Source organism: Vombatus ursinus, unplaced genomic scaffold, assembly GCF_900497805.2.
Source record: "Vombatus ursinus unplaced genomic scaffold, bare-nosed wombat genome assembly UNPS02014291.1, whole genome shotgun sequence".
NCBI classification, from domain to species: domain Eukaryota; kingdom Metazoa; phylum Chordata; class Mammalia; order Diprotodontia; family Vombatidae; genus Vombatus; species Vombatus ursinus.
This window is the reverse complement of record NW_020954069.1, coordinates 715,334-732,248: the sequence shown is the minus strand read 5'-3', so window position 1 is coordinate 732,248 and position 16,915 is coordinate 715,334. Positions and strand designations below refer to the sequence as shown.

Genomic DNA, 16,915 nt, shown 5'->3' with positions numbered 1-16,915 from the left:
TAAGGGGATTTGTCAGACTTCTTTCTCTTAAGTATTGTGAGATTATAAGTATGGATTATAAGTTCAATTTCAGCATTTCTTTCTTTCTTTCTTTATTTGATTGCTTCCTTTAATTTTCCACCAGCTAAATTTTTTGGGATTTCTTTGGAATTCTCCATCACTCATCATTGAGAAATTTTGTTAAGCTGCAAGACTGATTTATCAGATACTCACATCTCATTCATACCCTCTTCCCCTCTAATTAGACCTTTGATTGGAAAGCGTGGCAATGGGCTCTGAGGAGTTTTAGTTAAAGAAAGGACTCAGTACAATTGTTGTCAACATATCCTACAAGCTAAGCTACTTTTGAACTACTTTGGGAATAGACATCATGCCCCTTCTCACCATCCAAATCTCACATTTCAGCTTCCTTTTATGAGTTTCTTTCCCCTATTAGATTTTAAGCTTCTTGAGGGTAGGAAATGTCTTTGTTTTTGTTTGTATTTTTATCCTCAGCATTTAGCACAGTAAATGTTTATTGCTTAATTCTTTTTTTTTTAATATTTTCTTCTCCTATCATCCCCCCAAAAATATAAGGGGGATATTTCACCAGGGGCAGAGTATGTTTCTATGTACTGAGATATAAATTATATCATGTAAAATGTCACCAGTAAAATTAAAAATATATATATAATAGGTGAAACTTTAAATTTGGGTTAATAATATAAATTAACATTTTAACAACTTGATTAGCATATTTAAGTCTCTGAAACACCCAGTAGCCTCAATGTTATGTATGTTAGAGCAGCAAAAGTATCTCAATATGAATAATTCAAATGTTTGTCTCCCTTTATCCTTTTACTCAGAGAGGTAAGATAGGCTTTTAACAGTAAAACATTAAATATTATGTCATTTGCCTTTGGACATCCCAAAGATGAATCTGATATCATGCTCAGAACAGAAAGAAGTATCCCAAGAATTTAAGATTGTTAGGGGAGAATGTTGAAGTCTGCAAAGGTGTATTGGTGATTGGATTAGAAGTTTACTTTCACAGGATCTACGAGACAACTGGATATGCACCCAGGATCTCTAAATTAATCTATTTGTTTCCAATTCTTGCAGGTTTTGATAATAATTTTCTTATTGTCATAATGAAATCCTTGTTCCTCAGGCAATATATCATTGGATTACATAATGGGGTCAAAGTGGTATAGAAGAGAGAGAGAATTTTGTCTGTTACTGATGAGTGGGTGGATTTGGGTTGCAAATAGATAATGATGCCAGAACCAAAGAAGAGGCCCACTACCATAAGATGAGAAGAACAAGTAGAAAAAGCTTTATATTTCCCTGTTGCTGATGGCAGCTTCAAAATACTACCAATGATTTTGATGTAGGATCCACATATCAATAGAAAGGGAACAATGCCAAATAGCACCACATCTGCATAGATAAAGATCTCACTGATAGAGGTAGCTCCACAAGCCACCTGCAGTATCGGGTAGATATCACAGAAAATGTGATTGAGTTTGGTAGGACCACAGAAGGGTAGAGAAAAAATCTGGTATGTTTGTCCTAACACAACTGGTGTCCCAATGATCCAGGACCCAATAACCAGCTGAACACAGATCTTGTGGTTCATGATAAACAAATAATAGAGGGGCTTACAAATGGCCACATAGCGGTCATATGCCATTGCAGCAAGGAGGAAGCATTCACTGCCTCCCAAGCCTAGAATTAAGCAAACCTGTGCAGCACAGGCCAACAAAGAAATATTTCCCTTCTGGGTCCAAAGATTCATTAGCATTCTGGGGAGAGTGACCGATGTGTAACAAATTTCTAAGAAGGAAAAGTTTCTAAGAAAATAGTACATTGGAGTTTGGAGAGCTGGATCAGCTTTTGTAATTACAATGATAAGTGCATTTCCTATGATGATACTCAGGTAGATAACCAAGAAAATCACAAAAAGGAGGCCTTGGAATTTGGGAATATCAGAAAATCCCAAGAGAATGAATTCATGCACATCTGTGACATTTCTTCCTTCCATTTTAGAACAGATGAGCAACTTCCTGCCTCTGGGACTCGGTATTGCCCTCTGTAAAATAAGGAGACTGGATTAAGTATTCTGCAATGTTCCATTTAGACCCAACTTTCTATATGGTCACCTTCTGCAATGACATCTTGATCCAAATAATCACTACTTTTGGGTCATTTCAGTTCTTTTTTCTTCAAATCTAAGCTTGTTTGAATTTTTTATTTTATATTTCTAATATAGGCAGCTAGATGACTCAATGGATAGAGTGCTGGACCTGGAATCAGAAAGACCTAAGTTCAAATCTGGCCTCAGATAATAACTGTTTGACCCACGGCAAGTCATTTAATCTCTATTTGCCTTAATCAAGTATCTTTGAAAAAAAAACCCAAATGGAGTCATGAAGAGTTGGACACGCCTGAAAATAAATGAATAATAATATTCTATTCCTGGGATCCATTCCAAAGGCAAATATTCTTTATTCTATAATTCAAGGTCACTTCCCACTCAAACTTCAATGATTCTATAATTGTGACAAGCTCAAAATGAACTCCCCAGTACATATGATTGATAAGTAGGAAGAATTGACTAAATTTCAAAAGAACCAAGAAAAATAAAATTTCATTTGAACATTTATCTTCTCAAAAAGATAATATCAAAAAAGAAGCCATGATTCTTTATGTGGGTAATAAGGTTTTTTTGAGGAAATGAAATAAAAAATTGTAACTCCTAACTTTTTTTTTCTGATCTTAGAAGCCAGGTACTCTTCAGCTCCTCAAACTTTGCTGAACCTATTTTTACTGCCCAGAGAGCTTTTCCAGGTTCTCTGCTGCACGAAACCCTAGCCTTCCTTCAAATCCTCAGTCAAGTTGACCTTGCTTAATACATATTTTTTTTTACCAAGGCAATGGGGTGAAGTGACTTGCACAGAGTCACACAGGTAGCAAGTGTCAAGTATCTGAGGCCAGGTTTGTACTCAGGTCTTCCTGAATCCAGGGCTGGTGCTCTATCCACTGTGCCATGTAGCTGCCCCCTTAATGCATCTTTTCTTAACCCCTCATCTACAAGAAATGTGTTCAACTCAAAAAATTATCAGAACAATTGTTTTCTATCCACAATTTTTACTAACATTTGTTATCATGTGATACAGATTATAACTTATCCATACATGTGTTTTGACACCCATTAAGTAAAGGTGTCAACCCATCTACAAAAGATAACCACCCACAAAACCATTGTATTTTGAGAAATTTATAATTATTTTTCATATATCAAGTCTTAATCATTCCCTTTCGTTTTTTATTTTATTATTCTTATGCTTCTTATTTACATTGAAGAAGAATAATGTTATCCCTATTCTGTTTCAATCCTTTGAATACTGAAAGAATTCTTTATATCTCTGGAATATTTAATGGCTTTTTACTGTCTCTTAAATTGTATATAAAACCTTCTACTTGGCAACAAAAACTTTTAAATCCACCCCCCTTACCTTCACTGGATTATTGCAAATTACCTCCACATCATAAAACTATGTTAAAGTCATTTTTTCCTACCTGTACTTCTGCAAACACTTCTTCCTTCTTTTATGCTTCTGCATGTTTTCACTTTTGACTAACATGCAGTCTATCTTGACATCTCTTCTCCCATGATTCCTTAACATCATTAAAAATGTGAGACCCAAATAGTATCATAATATTTTCTTAATATTTTAATGTATATAACTTCAGACTATTACATGGATATATGCATATTTTACACTAATCAACATTTATTAAGCACTGACTATGTGTCAGGCATTGCGTTAAGTGCTGAGGATACAAAAAGACACAAAATATAATCCTTGTCTTCAAGGATTTTACAATCTGATAAGGGAGAAAGTATGCAATCAAATTTATACAAAGAAGCTATATAAAGGACAAATGAGAAATAATTAACAAAGAGGAGGTAACGGAATTAAAAGGAATTTGAAAAGGTTTCTTTTAGAAGCTGAAATTTTAGCTGAGACTTAAAGTAAGCCAGGGAAAGAAGTAGGTAGAACAGAGGAGAGAAAGAACATTCCTGGCATGGTGTCTAACCAGAGAAAATGGCCAGAACCAAGCTTAGGGTGTTACTATCATGATATTGATGAGTATGTGGCACAGAGTAAGGTATAAGAAGACTGGAGAAATAGGATGGTGCAAAAACCTTATATAAACCCTGCAAAAAAAAAAGTTATGGGAGCGTAAGGACTTTTAAAATTTGTGTTTCTAAAATACTTAACTTAGATCTTTGCACATAGTATGTGTTTAATACAGACTTTTGGGATTGAATTGTACTGTACATAATGTTTAACCCTTTCTTTCACTAAGCTAAGCATCCTCAGTTCCTCCAACCTGTCACAATACTATACAAAATGAACCTGAGGTCTTTCTCTGTACTGCTTTCTCTAGTCCAAATTCTATCTACTTTATTAACATTCCTTTTTTTTAAATTAAGATATTAAAAACCAAACACAAGATTCTGTCTGTGGTCTATTAAGGGCCATTATTATCCTTCCCTTAGTATTGTATATTATGCATATTTAAATTCATGGTATCATATTGTGATTTGGCTTTGCCTCCAACTTGCATTTTGGAAATGTTTGTTTTCTTTATGCAAACCAAGTTTAAGACATCACATTTATCTCTAGTAAAGTTAAGGCTAATTAATTTGAACAAATGTTCTTATCTGTGAAATTCTTTTGAATACTGACTTTGTCCTTAGGGTATTTACCATATACCCCCCTGCCATGGGCTTTATGCCATGTTCTAATTGACTAAGCAAATTTGTCTAAGCAAGATTTTTATCTATGAAGATTTTAACATTTTCTAGAATTGCACCATTCATTCAAGTTCAATGAGCTATGATTAGTCCAACCAATTATCTTCCCTCATTTATAAACCTGGAAAGTATTTGCCACTCTCCAATTCCTTTGGATGTTTGATCTGCTTATCCACTCCTATCCCTTTTTTCTGACTTTCAGGCTTACATCTCCAATTGCATATTTGGGCATTTATTGAGTATCTCAAACTGGATGCCCCATAGATATTATGAAATCATCTTGTGAAAAACTGAACTCATTATTTTCTCCTCCCAGACACTGCCCTCCTCCTAAATCCAGTAATATTTTTGAGAGTACAATAATCCTCTTACCAGTCAACTGCACTCACAACATAGATGTTATCCTTTCTTTCAAATTATTATTCACCTTCCCTCATACACAATATTTTGTCATGTCTTACCAATTTTACCTCTGTTACATATGGATCCTTCCTTCCTCTGACATTCCTGTACCTTGGTATATAGCCTTTTCATGTAATACTAGGACTACTGCATGGAAAGATACTCCTTGTAGTCCAAGAGATTGAAACTGATACAGTGAAATGCCTATTACTTACCTTCACCTGATGGGATATACTCACTCACCTTTTTTTTTTTCTTGCTTTGATGGATGAATTAAATATAAAAAATGTATATGATTATAGACACTTTCATAGTGACTTATTGATGGTAAAGCCCCTTACATACATTATCTCATTTCATGTGCACAATAGAACTGGGAGGAAAATGTATCAGATGAGTAATAATTATCTCCATTTTACATATGAGGAAACTGATGTACACAGGCATTAAATACCTTGTTTCAGGTAACACTTTTATTAAGTGTTGGACTTGAAATTTCAACCACAATTTCTGTTTATTTCAGAATGAGTACTCTTACCATGGGCCCTGTGCTACTTTTCCATTCAGTAAGAAGTATTCCTAGCTCTAACACCTAACTACATGACAGGGACCAAGCTCTCAAGCAAACTAATCTTTGAGTTTGGAGCTATAAGAGATGTTTAAATAGAAAGGATTCCTGTCCTGAATAACTCTGGGGACAGCTCTTCTCCCAGGCCACATTCACTTATTTTAATGAGAAGTATGGTCTTCTGATTCCAAGTCCAGGATTCTAAACATACACTAATGAGTCAATTTGAGAGGCTAAAATGTGCTGCAATGGTATGGAGTCAGATGATCACTAATATCATTTTGAGTCTGCCTCTTATTTTCTATTTAGCACTAAACAAGTCATTGTACTCCCTTCTGGCTCAATTTACACTTCTGTAAAATGGGAATGATGGTATCTCTCTTCCCCTTAATGAACTAAATTTTTTAGGATGTGTTAGGATGTATAATTTAGTCAGGTAAGAAGATAATAAGTTATAAGAGAGATAATATGTACCTTTTGATTTCTTATTTTGCTACTCTTTTCTCTGTCAAGGATAATTACCTTGGGGGAAGCAGAGATTATCCAAATATATAATTGAGGAGGGGAAGGAAAGAAAGAGAAAAGAAAGTGAAGGTCCATCACTTGCAGAATGTCTAACAAATTGTGGCATGTGAATATATTGGAATGTTGGTGCCAGTTTTTAGGAATGGTGACTTAGGACATTTGGAAAACCAGGGTAGATTTGTGTGAAATAGTCCAAAGCACAGAATGAAGAATCATGAGAACAACATACTCAATGTTCAAAATAAATTAAACTCAAAAGACTACTAAAGGTAAGGCCAAAAATATTATTAACCTGACAAATCATAGTTGTAGCTACTAGCTCTAGCTACTACAACTTCCTTGTTATAAAGAAGTAACAAACTATATGATAGGGTCATATGATATTTGCTGTTTTTTAGTCTCAAAAATAACTCACAGATACATCTAACAATATAAAAAAGGTGAGGATTCTTCTCTGCAATCTTTTTTTTATTCCAGTTGTATTTTAAAATCATTTAATAAGAATGATAACCAACTTTAAATTAAAATGAACAAAAAGCATTTTTAAGATGGAGCAATTTACAATAAACTCTTGAATTTAAAATATTAACCCTTCTGTGCAGGACTGAGGAGACCAATAAGTTCCAGTTTAAACAGCAGACTTGCACAATTAATATCTTTTCCTGTATTTGGTGGCACAAAATATGCATATAGGTTATATAATTCCTGATGAGACAACCACCATCTAGGAGTTAAGCAAAGAACAGTCATAGGACTGACCTGGATGTTCCTTACCTTTCAAAGGTCACTCTTGAATTCTGTCACCAGTTATTTGGAAATCTGTGTGACAGATACTTGAACAGGGAAAATACCACTTTGAACCAAATGATATGAAAAACATTAGACATGTTCTGGTAAAATCACAGACTTAGAACTGGAAAGATCTCTAGAGCTGGTTTCTATCCTCACTGAGACCCAGATGTTCAGTGATTTGCCTAAGGTCACATAACTACAAGTTGTGGTAACGATGAAAAAAAAAATTAAAATGTTGTCAGTTCCAAATATAAAACAGTAAAACTTAATATCCACCCCAGTGCATGCCTCTTTCTTCTTGTGATTCTTTAGTTCATATTATTAATTTAAACTACCTAATTTTTTTTTTGCTTGTTTCTTGTGTCTTAGGAGCCAGACATGCCACATTTGGGTTTAAGGGTTATGGAAGGCTCAGAGGAAAGAACCTTCACAAAATTAAAATAAAATTACTCTTACTGAAATTCAAGAGGGGAAAAGAACCTAAAATGAATATACTGAATTTTATATAATCATGTCTCATTAAAATTAAGGTTTTCTTGGCAATCTTAAGGTAGAATCCCAAAACAGCCTCCATTTCTTGTACACTTTTCAGATCTTCCATGATGTTAGTCTACTATATTTAACTAATTATCTCAGTTGGCTATTTTGCTTTCACAGGAGAGACATTTTCATACTAATAGTGTTTGAAACATAGAATAATTTTGTTCTTTAATGACACATAAGAAATGTTGCATTCAAGCCTGGAATGATAACAGATATCCACTGGAGTTGAGAAGGTGAAAATGATGCCAATTTCAAAGGCAGATAGAAATAAAGCAGGAAACAGCTTTCTGGATAAATTGTGAAACTAATAGATAGAAAATATTGATAGGTAATTTATCTCCTTTCTTTATGACCCCATCCATTTAGACAATATTTTTTTTAATTGCCATAATGACATCCTTGTTTCTAAGGCCATAAATCAGGGGACTAAACATGGGAGTTATAATTGCATAGAAAAGAGAAAGCATTTTTTCTCTTCTTGCTATGTAACTGGTCTTGAGTTGTAAATATGTAGTAATACCAGAGCCATAAAATGACCCCACAACTGTGATGTGGGAGGAGCAGGTAGAGAAGGCTTTGTATCTTCTTATTACTGATGGAAGCTTTTGGATGGTAATAAAGATTCTTATATTGGAGTAAAGTATCAACATAAAGGGAATAAAACTGAATAAGACAACCTCTGTATAGATCAAGACTTCATTCCAAGATGTGTCCCCACAAACTAACTTCATTAGTGGTGGCATGTCACAGAAAATGTGATTAAGTGTATTAGAATTACAGAAAGATAATGAGAAGACCTGGAATATCTGCCCTATCAGGATGGGCACCCCAGTGATCCAGGAGGCAACCACTAGCTGGACACATACTTTGTGGTTCATAATAAGAGTATAATAGAGTGGCTTACAGATGGCCATATAGTGGTCATATGCCATCACAGCCAGGAGAAGACTTTCAGTGAATCCCAGAATAAGAAAAAAAGCAAAGTTGAACAGCACAGGCCAGCAAAGAAATGTTTTTGTTCTGAGTCCAAAGGTTTCAAAGCATTCTAGGGAGAGGGACTGATTTGTAACAGATTTCCATGAAGGCAAAATTGCCAAGAAAAAAATACATGGGGATTTGAGGAGTTGCATCAGATTTTGTAATTGCAATAATAAGGCCATTTCCAATCAGGATATTTATGTAAATATATAAGAAAGTACCAAACAGAATACCTTGCAGACTGGGTAAGTCAGAGAACCCCAAAAGAATAAATTCTTTCACCCAGCTGAGATTTACTTCTACCATTATTTCCATGGATTCCTTCTCTGGAAATACTTAATTCAACACAGACAATTCACTTCCCATTATAAGGACTGTCTTCTACTCTGTAAAATGAAGATGTTCAGTTATATTGCTCATAAGTTACATTTTTTATCTGACAGTTTGTGTTTTAATCTCTTAACCATTTCTGACATTCTGTCCTAGGTCATGTTCAACTCCAATATTCTATGGTATAGACTTTAAACTTTTATCCAACTCTAATATTACACATCCTAAGTTTTAAGTTTTATTGTTAATTCCACTGTCCCAAAATCTGTAATATATCTTCACTTTAAAGTATAAAAAAAATAGTGACTGTGATTAGAGGACATTGATTTTAAGTATGGAACAAAAAAAAAAACCAAACATAATAAAATTGACAAACCAGTCCAAACTTGAAAAAATTATACCAGAAAAAAATAACACATTTACTATTTACCCTATTAAAAATTCACTCGTGAGAGGAGGCATCACATATTTTGTAAAGAGTTGTGTTGGTCAGTCATTTTCAACCATGTCTGACCCTTTGGGACCCTATTTGGAATTTTCTTGGCAGAGACACTGGAGTGGTTTGATGATTCCTTCCCTAGCGACTGCAGTGGATTCATTTTGGACTTGCTCAGGGTAACACAACAAGAAGTGTCTGAAGCTGAATTTAAACTCATGTCATCTAAACTCTAAGCCCAGTGCTCTATCCAGTGAACCACTCCCTAATTTGTAAAGAGTAGCTCTGAATAACCTGGGAATATAAGTGCAGTTATCCCTTCCACATCACGGGGTCTAGAGGCACAATACCCCCTTGATCTGGGAAATCTGTGAAAAAAATTTTGCTCTCCCCCTTCATAACATAGAAGAAGTCTGAATTTATTTTCTTTTATGAAGTGTTCACAGTATTTTATTGTAAAATTTGAGTTAATATAAAATATTATACATATATTTTATTCATTTCTAAACTTTTTCTTTGTTGTCTCTTGGACTTAATGTGATGTCTATGAGTTTTGCAAAACTCCCTACAAATTTCCACTTAATTTCTTTCATCAGCTCTCAATATATTGAAACTGTGATGGGGAGAGTTGTGATGTGAAAGGAATAACTGCTTTTCTGTTTAATCACCATCCTTATGAGCTTTGGACTTTTCAACTTTTTTGTTATAGAATGGTGTGTGATTCCTGGCTGGACAAATTTCTGAGCTTCTCAAAATTTTCTCTGTTCCACTTCACATTTCCTTTCTATATGTCCCTTTCCTCAACCACCACAGTTAAAATTAGTCTCTCCATTGCCTAAATTTCTAGAGCATAATTTTTGGCTCCACAAAATTAGAATTTAATCACTGATTTCTTTTGTCATTGGTTATCACATACAGACACACTATTTCCCCCCAAACACACATATAGTGTCAGAAGCATTTAAAGATCATGATGGTTTATCAACTACTTTAAAAATTACCTTTATAAAATCTAGTTAAATTATGTCTACAACATTCTCCTAATATCTAATATACTATTTTTTTTAAAGGAAATGAAGTTAGTGTCATACATCCTGGTTTGATGAAGTCATTTGGTTCTTTGTAATCATATTTTCCTTTTCTAGACATTTACTATTCAATATTTCCCAGTCATTTATTTAATGTTGTTTTATAGGGAGTTATCAGGAATCCAAGTCAAAATCTTGTGCTCATGGTTCAAAGAATTCATTCTCTTTCCCCTTGGAAATTCAGGACAATATTTACCCTTCTCCAACCATGCTAGTACATTCTCATTTTTCAATAATTAGAATAGCCCATCAGCAATGAAACATGGCATCAAGTTTTCCCAGTTTTCAGGGATGTGGTTTCACCTGGTCAAAGTGACTTGAAGCCAAGAAGAGCTAAGTGCTTTTATTTTCTTTTTTACTTATGATAGGTATTGGCATACTATTTGTCATAAATATTTATGTGTTCAAGAATAATTTTCTTTGGCAAAGAAAACAGAAATAAAATATGAATTGAGTAATCCTGCCAACTTCCTGTCATTATATCAATCAATTCCTCACCTGAATTGAGTCTTATCCCATCCTTGATCTTTACTTTTGTCCAGAAGAGCTAAAAAAACAAAAACAAAAAAGACCAATAAAGAAAAACTAAACAAAAATAACAAATTAAAAAAACAGTAGAAAGCTAGCACTGGAGTCAAGAATATAAGGGCTAACATCCTGCTTCTTCCATTTACTTGATGTATGACTCTGTGCAAGGTATTTTAATGTTCTTATCCTGTCTATTCATGTAAAAATATATAATAATAATAGCATCCACCTCACCAGATTTATTATGATTTATTAATTGTTCTTATTTGGTTAAAAGAGACTTGCATGAGTTGTCTAGATTGTTAAAATTCTCTATCATTCCTATTTCATAATTCCGCCTTTGTTTGGGATTTTGATCACCTATTTCCCCAAACAGAGTAAATGCTTGCATGAGATGAGCCAGAAATGGTAAGTTATTTTTGGAACGATTTGTGGTATAATAAATGAAAGGTATATATAAAAGTTAAGATAATCATAATTACTACATAAATTAATTTTATAGATTAATTTTAGATGATAGCAGTTGTATATATTCAGGAAAAGCTTCTGTGTGCATTTGCCCATCTTTGTTGACAGAGATCAACAGGGAAGGGAGAATTCATATCCAAAGCACTTCTCTGCCTGTTTGGCTCTAATTTTCAAAAGAAATTGAATTCAATGACAATGAACTTTACCTAGAGACTCTGAGTCACAAAAAAAAAAGAAGAAGACTTATTTCCTTATAAACTTTTTTGGACATCTGAATAGAGATAGTCCTTATTCTTAAACCTTTCAATTCTCATTCTATCCTTCTGATTGTATCTGCAGCAAGTTGGTGATCTTCCCACTAAAATATTTTTTTAAAGAAAAAAATATAGTAATGAATTGTTAATTTACTCTTCCAGGCAATGATGGATTTAAAGAATGAAATATACCTGAGTTTAATGTAGATAAACTTAATTGTAATTAATATTATCTCTAGTCACATCAAAATAAAAAGTTATTTAAACAATATACATCCTTTTATCTTTTGTACTCATTATGGATGTCCCAATATATTGTATCTGATTATTAACTATGAGCTCTTATCAATATGAATAATAAGAGAGCAATCTTTTGCATTGGGGAAGTGCCTTATGCTTGCCAGTTCCTACCCTTGCTGTGTTCTCAGTTGAGGGAGTTATGATTCATATCTCAAAATAACAAGTATCACATGTCATCTTGAGTTTGAGATTCTTATTAACAATTTTTGTCAATGTAACCATTCTATTTATGGAATCTTGATTCCTGAAAAGGATCATATGATTATAGAGCAAATGGTGAATATAGAAATCATAGGGAGAAGAGCTCAAGTAACTTGAAGTCATCTAGAATAATTCATTCATTTTATAGGTCAAGAAACTAAGATATAAGGAAGTTAAGTGACTTGCTAAACTTCACATAGATAAGGTTACAAGGAGGATTTGAACCCAGATATTATCATTCCAGAGCCAATTTTTTTTTTCTGTTCCATGCTTTCTGGACAATCATTTGGAGAACACTTAATCACCTTAAAGCCAGAGGAAATGAACTATTGAAAGTCCTCCTTTACCCTTCATGAAAAGGGGGAAAATCAGATTCACACACACACACAAACACACACACACACACACACATACACACAGAGTAGATCATTAGAATTGCAAAAACCTTGTGAGGTAAGTATCACACCAATTATTCTTACCTCCTTCATTTTGAAAATGTCAAATCTGATGCTTCTGCACACTAAATGATTTTTTCAACCTTACCCTGATGCTAAGTGTCATGAATGAAATGGGATACCTGGTGTTCTCTGTAGTATGAGTTCAACTCTTCCCACTGTCGGGCATAACCTTTTTCAGCCCTTGAGATAATAAATCTAGAGATGATTGAAATGGGACTCCAAGATCATTCACTCTAACCACCTGATTTCATAGATGTATAAAACATAACAATAAAATGCCCAGGGTCATTAACAAATGCATCCAAAATATACAGATAGTGTATATAGTAAAATCAGAGAATAAATTAAAAATCCTCAATTTAACACCAAATTAGAAATATTGAAAACCAAAGGAAAAATTAATAAAATTGAAATTAAGAGAACTATTGAACCAATGAAACTAAGACCTGGTTTTATGAAAAAAAAAAACAATAAAATACATAAACCTTTGGTTAATCTAATTAAAAAAAGAAAGAAGAAAACCAAATTACTAGTATCAAGAATGAAAAGGGTGAAACTACCACCAAGGAAGAGGAAATTAAACCAAAAAATAGGAATTATTTTGCTCAACTAAATGCCAACAAATTTGACAATCTTAGTGAAATGGATATATATTCACAAAAATATAAATTGCCCAGATTCAAAAAAGAGGAAGTAAAATACTTAAAAACCCCATCTCAGTAAAAGAAATTACACAAGACATTGATGAGCTCCCTAGGAAAAAATCTCCAGGGGCAGATGGACTTACATGCGAATTCTATCAAACATTTCAAGAACAATTCATTCCAATACTATATAGACTATTTGGTAAGATAGGTGAAGAAGGAATCTGCCAAATTCTGTTTATGATACAAATAGGGTACTGATACCTAAATCAGGAAGAGTCAAAATAGAGAAAGAAAATAGACCAATTTCTCTAATGAATATAGATGCAAAAATTTTAAACAAAAATATTAGCAAATACATTACAGCAAATTATCACAAGAATAATACACTATGACCAAGTAGGATTTATACCAGGAATGCAAGGTTGGTTCAATATAAGGAAAACTAACAGAATAATCCATCACATCAACACCAAAACTACCAGAAACCACATGATCATCTAAATAGATGCAGAAAAAGCTTTTGACAAAACACAACACCCTTTCCTATTAAAAACACTAGGGAGCATAGGTATGAATGGAGTCTTCCTTAAAGTAATAAATAGCATCTATCTAAAACCTTCAGCAAGCATAATATGTAATGGGAACAAGCTAGGAGCATTTCCAATAAGATTGAGGGTGAAACAAGGATGTCCATTATCACCACTGTTGTTCAATATTGTACTGGAAATGTTAGCTTTAGCAATAAGAGGAGACAAAGACATTGAAGGCATTAGAATAGACAAAGAAGAAATGAAGCTATCATTCTTTGCAGATGACTTGATGTTATACTTAGAGCATCCCAGAGAATCAAGTAAAAAATTACTTGAAATAATAAACAACTTTAGCAAAGTTGCAGGCTATAAAATAAACACACATAAATCATTGGCATTTCTATATATAACCAACAAAGCCCAAGAGCAAGAGATAGAAAGAGAAATTCCATTTAAACTTACTATAGACATTATAAAATATTTAGGAGTCTACCTCCCAAAACAAACCCAGGAACTCTACGAACACAATTACAAAACACTTTTCACGCAAATAAAATCAGATCTAAATAATTAAAAAAAAACCAGTTGCTTATAGGTAAGCCGAGCTAATATAATAAAAATGACAATTCCACCTAAGCTAATTTATTTGTTCAGTGCCATACCAATCAAACTACCAAAAAACTATTTTATAGAGTTAGAAAAAGTAATAACAAGATTCATTTGGAAGGACAAAAGGTCCATAATATCAAGAGAACTAATGAAAAGAAACCCAGGGGAAGGTGGCCTAGCCATTCCAGATTTTAAATTGTTTTATAAAGCAGCAGTCATCAAAACTGCTTGGTACTGGCTAAGAAATAGAATGGTGGTTCAATGGAATAAGTTAAATATGCAAGACACAGTAGTCAATGACTATAGTAACCTATTATTTGATAAACTGAAAGACCCCAGCTTCTTGAATAAAAACCCACTCTTTGAAAAAAAAAAAAAACTGTTGGGAAACCTGGAAAAGATTATGGCAGAAACTAGGCATAGACCAAAATCTCACACCATATTCCAAAATGAAGTCAAAATCGGTTCATGATTTAGATATAAAGGCTGATACTATAAGCAAACTGAGAGAGCAAGGAATAATTTACCTGTTAGATCTATGGAGAACACAAGAATTCATGACCAAACCAGAGATAGAGAATGTTACAAAAAGCAAAATAGATAATTTTGATTACATTAAATTGAAAAGTTTTGCGCAAATGAATCCAATGCAACTAATATTAGAAGGAAGGTAGAAAATTGAGAAAGAATTTTTACAACCAGTCTCTCTGAGAAGGGCCTCATTTCTAAAATATATAGAGAATTAAGTCAAATTTATAAGAATACAAGCCATTCCCCAATTGATAAATGGTCAAAGGATATGAATGGGCAGTTCTCAGATGAAGAAATTAAAGCTATCTATAGTCATATGAAAAAATGCTGTAAATCACCATTGATTACAGAAATGCAAATCAAAACAACTTTGAGGTACCACATCACTCCTATCAGAACAGCCAACATGACAAAACAGAAAAATGATAAATGTTGCAGAAGATGTGGGAAAATTGGAACATTAATGCATTGTTGGTAGAGTTGTGAAACGATCCAACCATTTTGGAGAGCAATTTGGAACTATGCCCAAAGGGCTATAAAAATATGCATACCTTTTGACCCAGAAATAGCACTTCTAGGGTTATATCTCAAAGAGATCACACAAATGGGAAAATGACCTACATGTACAAAAATATTCATAGCAGCTCTTTTTGTGGTGGCAAAGAATTGGAAATTGAGAGGATGCCCATCAATTGGGGAATGGCTGAACAGGTTGTGGTATATGAATGTGATGGAATACTATTGTGCTATAAGAAATGATGAACAGGCAGACTTCAGGAAAACCTTGAAAGACTTGTATGGTCTGATGCTGAGTGAAGTGAGCAGAACCAAGAGAATGTTGTACACAATAACAGCCGTATTGTGTAATGACTAATATTGATAAAAGTAACCCTTGCTGACAATGTAAAGATCTAAGACATCTCCACTGGCTTTGTGATGGAAAATGCTATCCACTCTCAAAGAAAGAACTATGGAAGCTGAATTGTTATTTTTTTTCTCTTCTGTTGAGTTTTGTTTCCTCTTTCTAATGCTTCCTCCTATTGATTTTCATTTCTACTTACAACATCACTAACATGAAAATATGTTTAATATGAATGTAAAAATTAAAAAAAAGTCATCAGAGAAGATATTTGAACCCAAGCCCTATAATTCCTATTTCTAGCACCTGAGTTCCAAGTTCAGCACCCTTGGTCTTTCCACTCAATAGCTGCAGGAATCATAGCTGAATTGTGTAACATTCTTATCAATAATGGCTCTGAGCTCAAAACAGTCAGAATTCTTTAAATAGGAAGGAGTCCTGCCCTACTGTCTTCTGTGGGTATAGTCCTTCTCCCCAGATCACTTGTTAATTTCAATTAGCTATCTACTTCTTGCTCTAAGTCCAGTGCAGTTAGCACACAGTAATGAGGCAGAATGAGATAGTGGAAAGAGCTCTAAGTTTAAAGTAAGAGTGCCATGCTTTTATCTTTGTCTTTGCAATTTAATAACATTTTAATGAATGGTGAATCAAAACACCTCATTAAAACTGGTTTCTTCTCTATAAAATGTTGAGTATGATTTCTGTATGTTCTATATCACAGGGTTGTTGTGAGTAAAACATTCCTTGTGATCTATCTAATGCTGTATATCCATGCTATTTGCCAATGTTGGTAAAAGTAATATTGAATCATTCTTTTCATTTTTAACTACCCATAACCCCACGATATTTTTTTCTATATTACATTAATCATAGTATATATATATATATATATATATATATATATATATATCTGTGTGTGTGTGTGGTCAAAAATAAGGATGCTGTGGTAAAATGATTTGATCAAGTTTCAGAAGACAATTTGAAATCCCAGCTGGCTTTGTTATTTTTATGATCTCAGAGAAGTTAAAAGTCATTTTTTTGCCCTCAGTCTGTATCACTCT

At 33.5% G+C, this 16,915-nt stretch overlaps 1 protein-coding gene across 1 annotated transcript; it reads right to left on the bottom strand.

Annotated features, from left to right (window-relative positions):
• Positions 1–1,078: 1,078 nt before the first annotated feature.
• Positions 1,079–2,023, bottom strand: LOC114042194 (olfactory receptor 10AG1-like). The gene has a single exon (XM_027860861.1). The coding sequence runs from the start codon at positions 2,021–2,023 to the stop codon at positions 1,079–1,081; it is 945 nt and encodes a 314-aa protein (XP_027716662.1).
• Between the last annotated feature and the right edge of the window lie 14,892 nt (positions 2,024–16,915).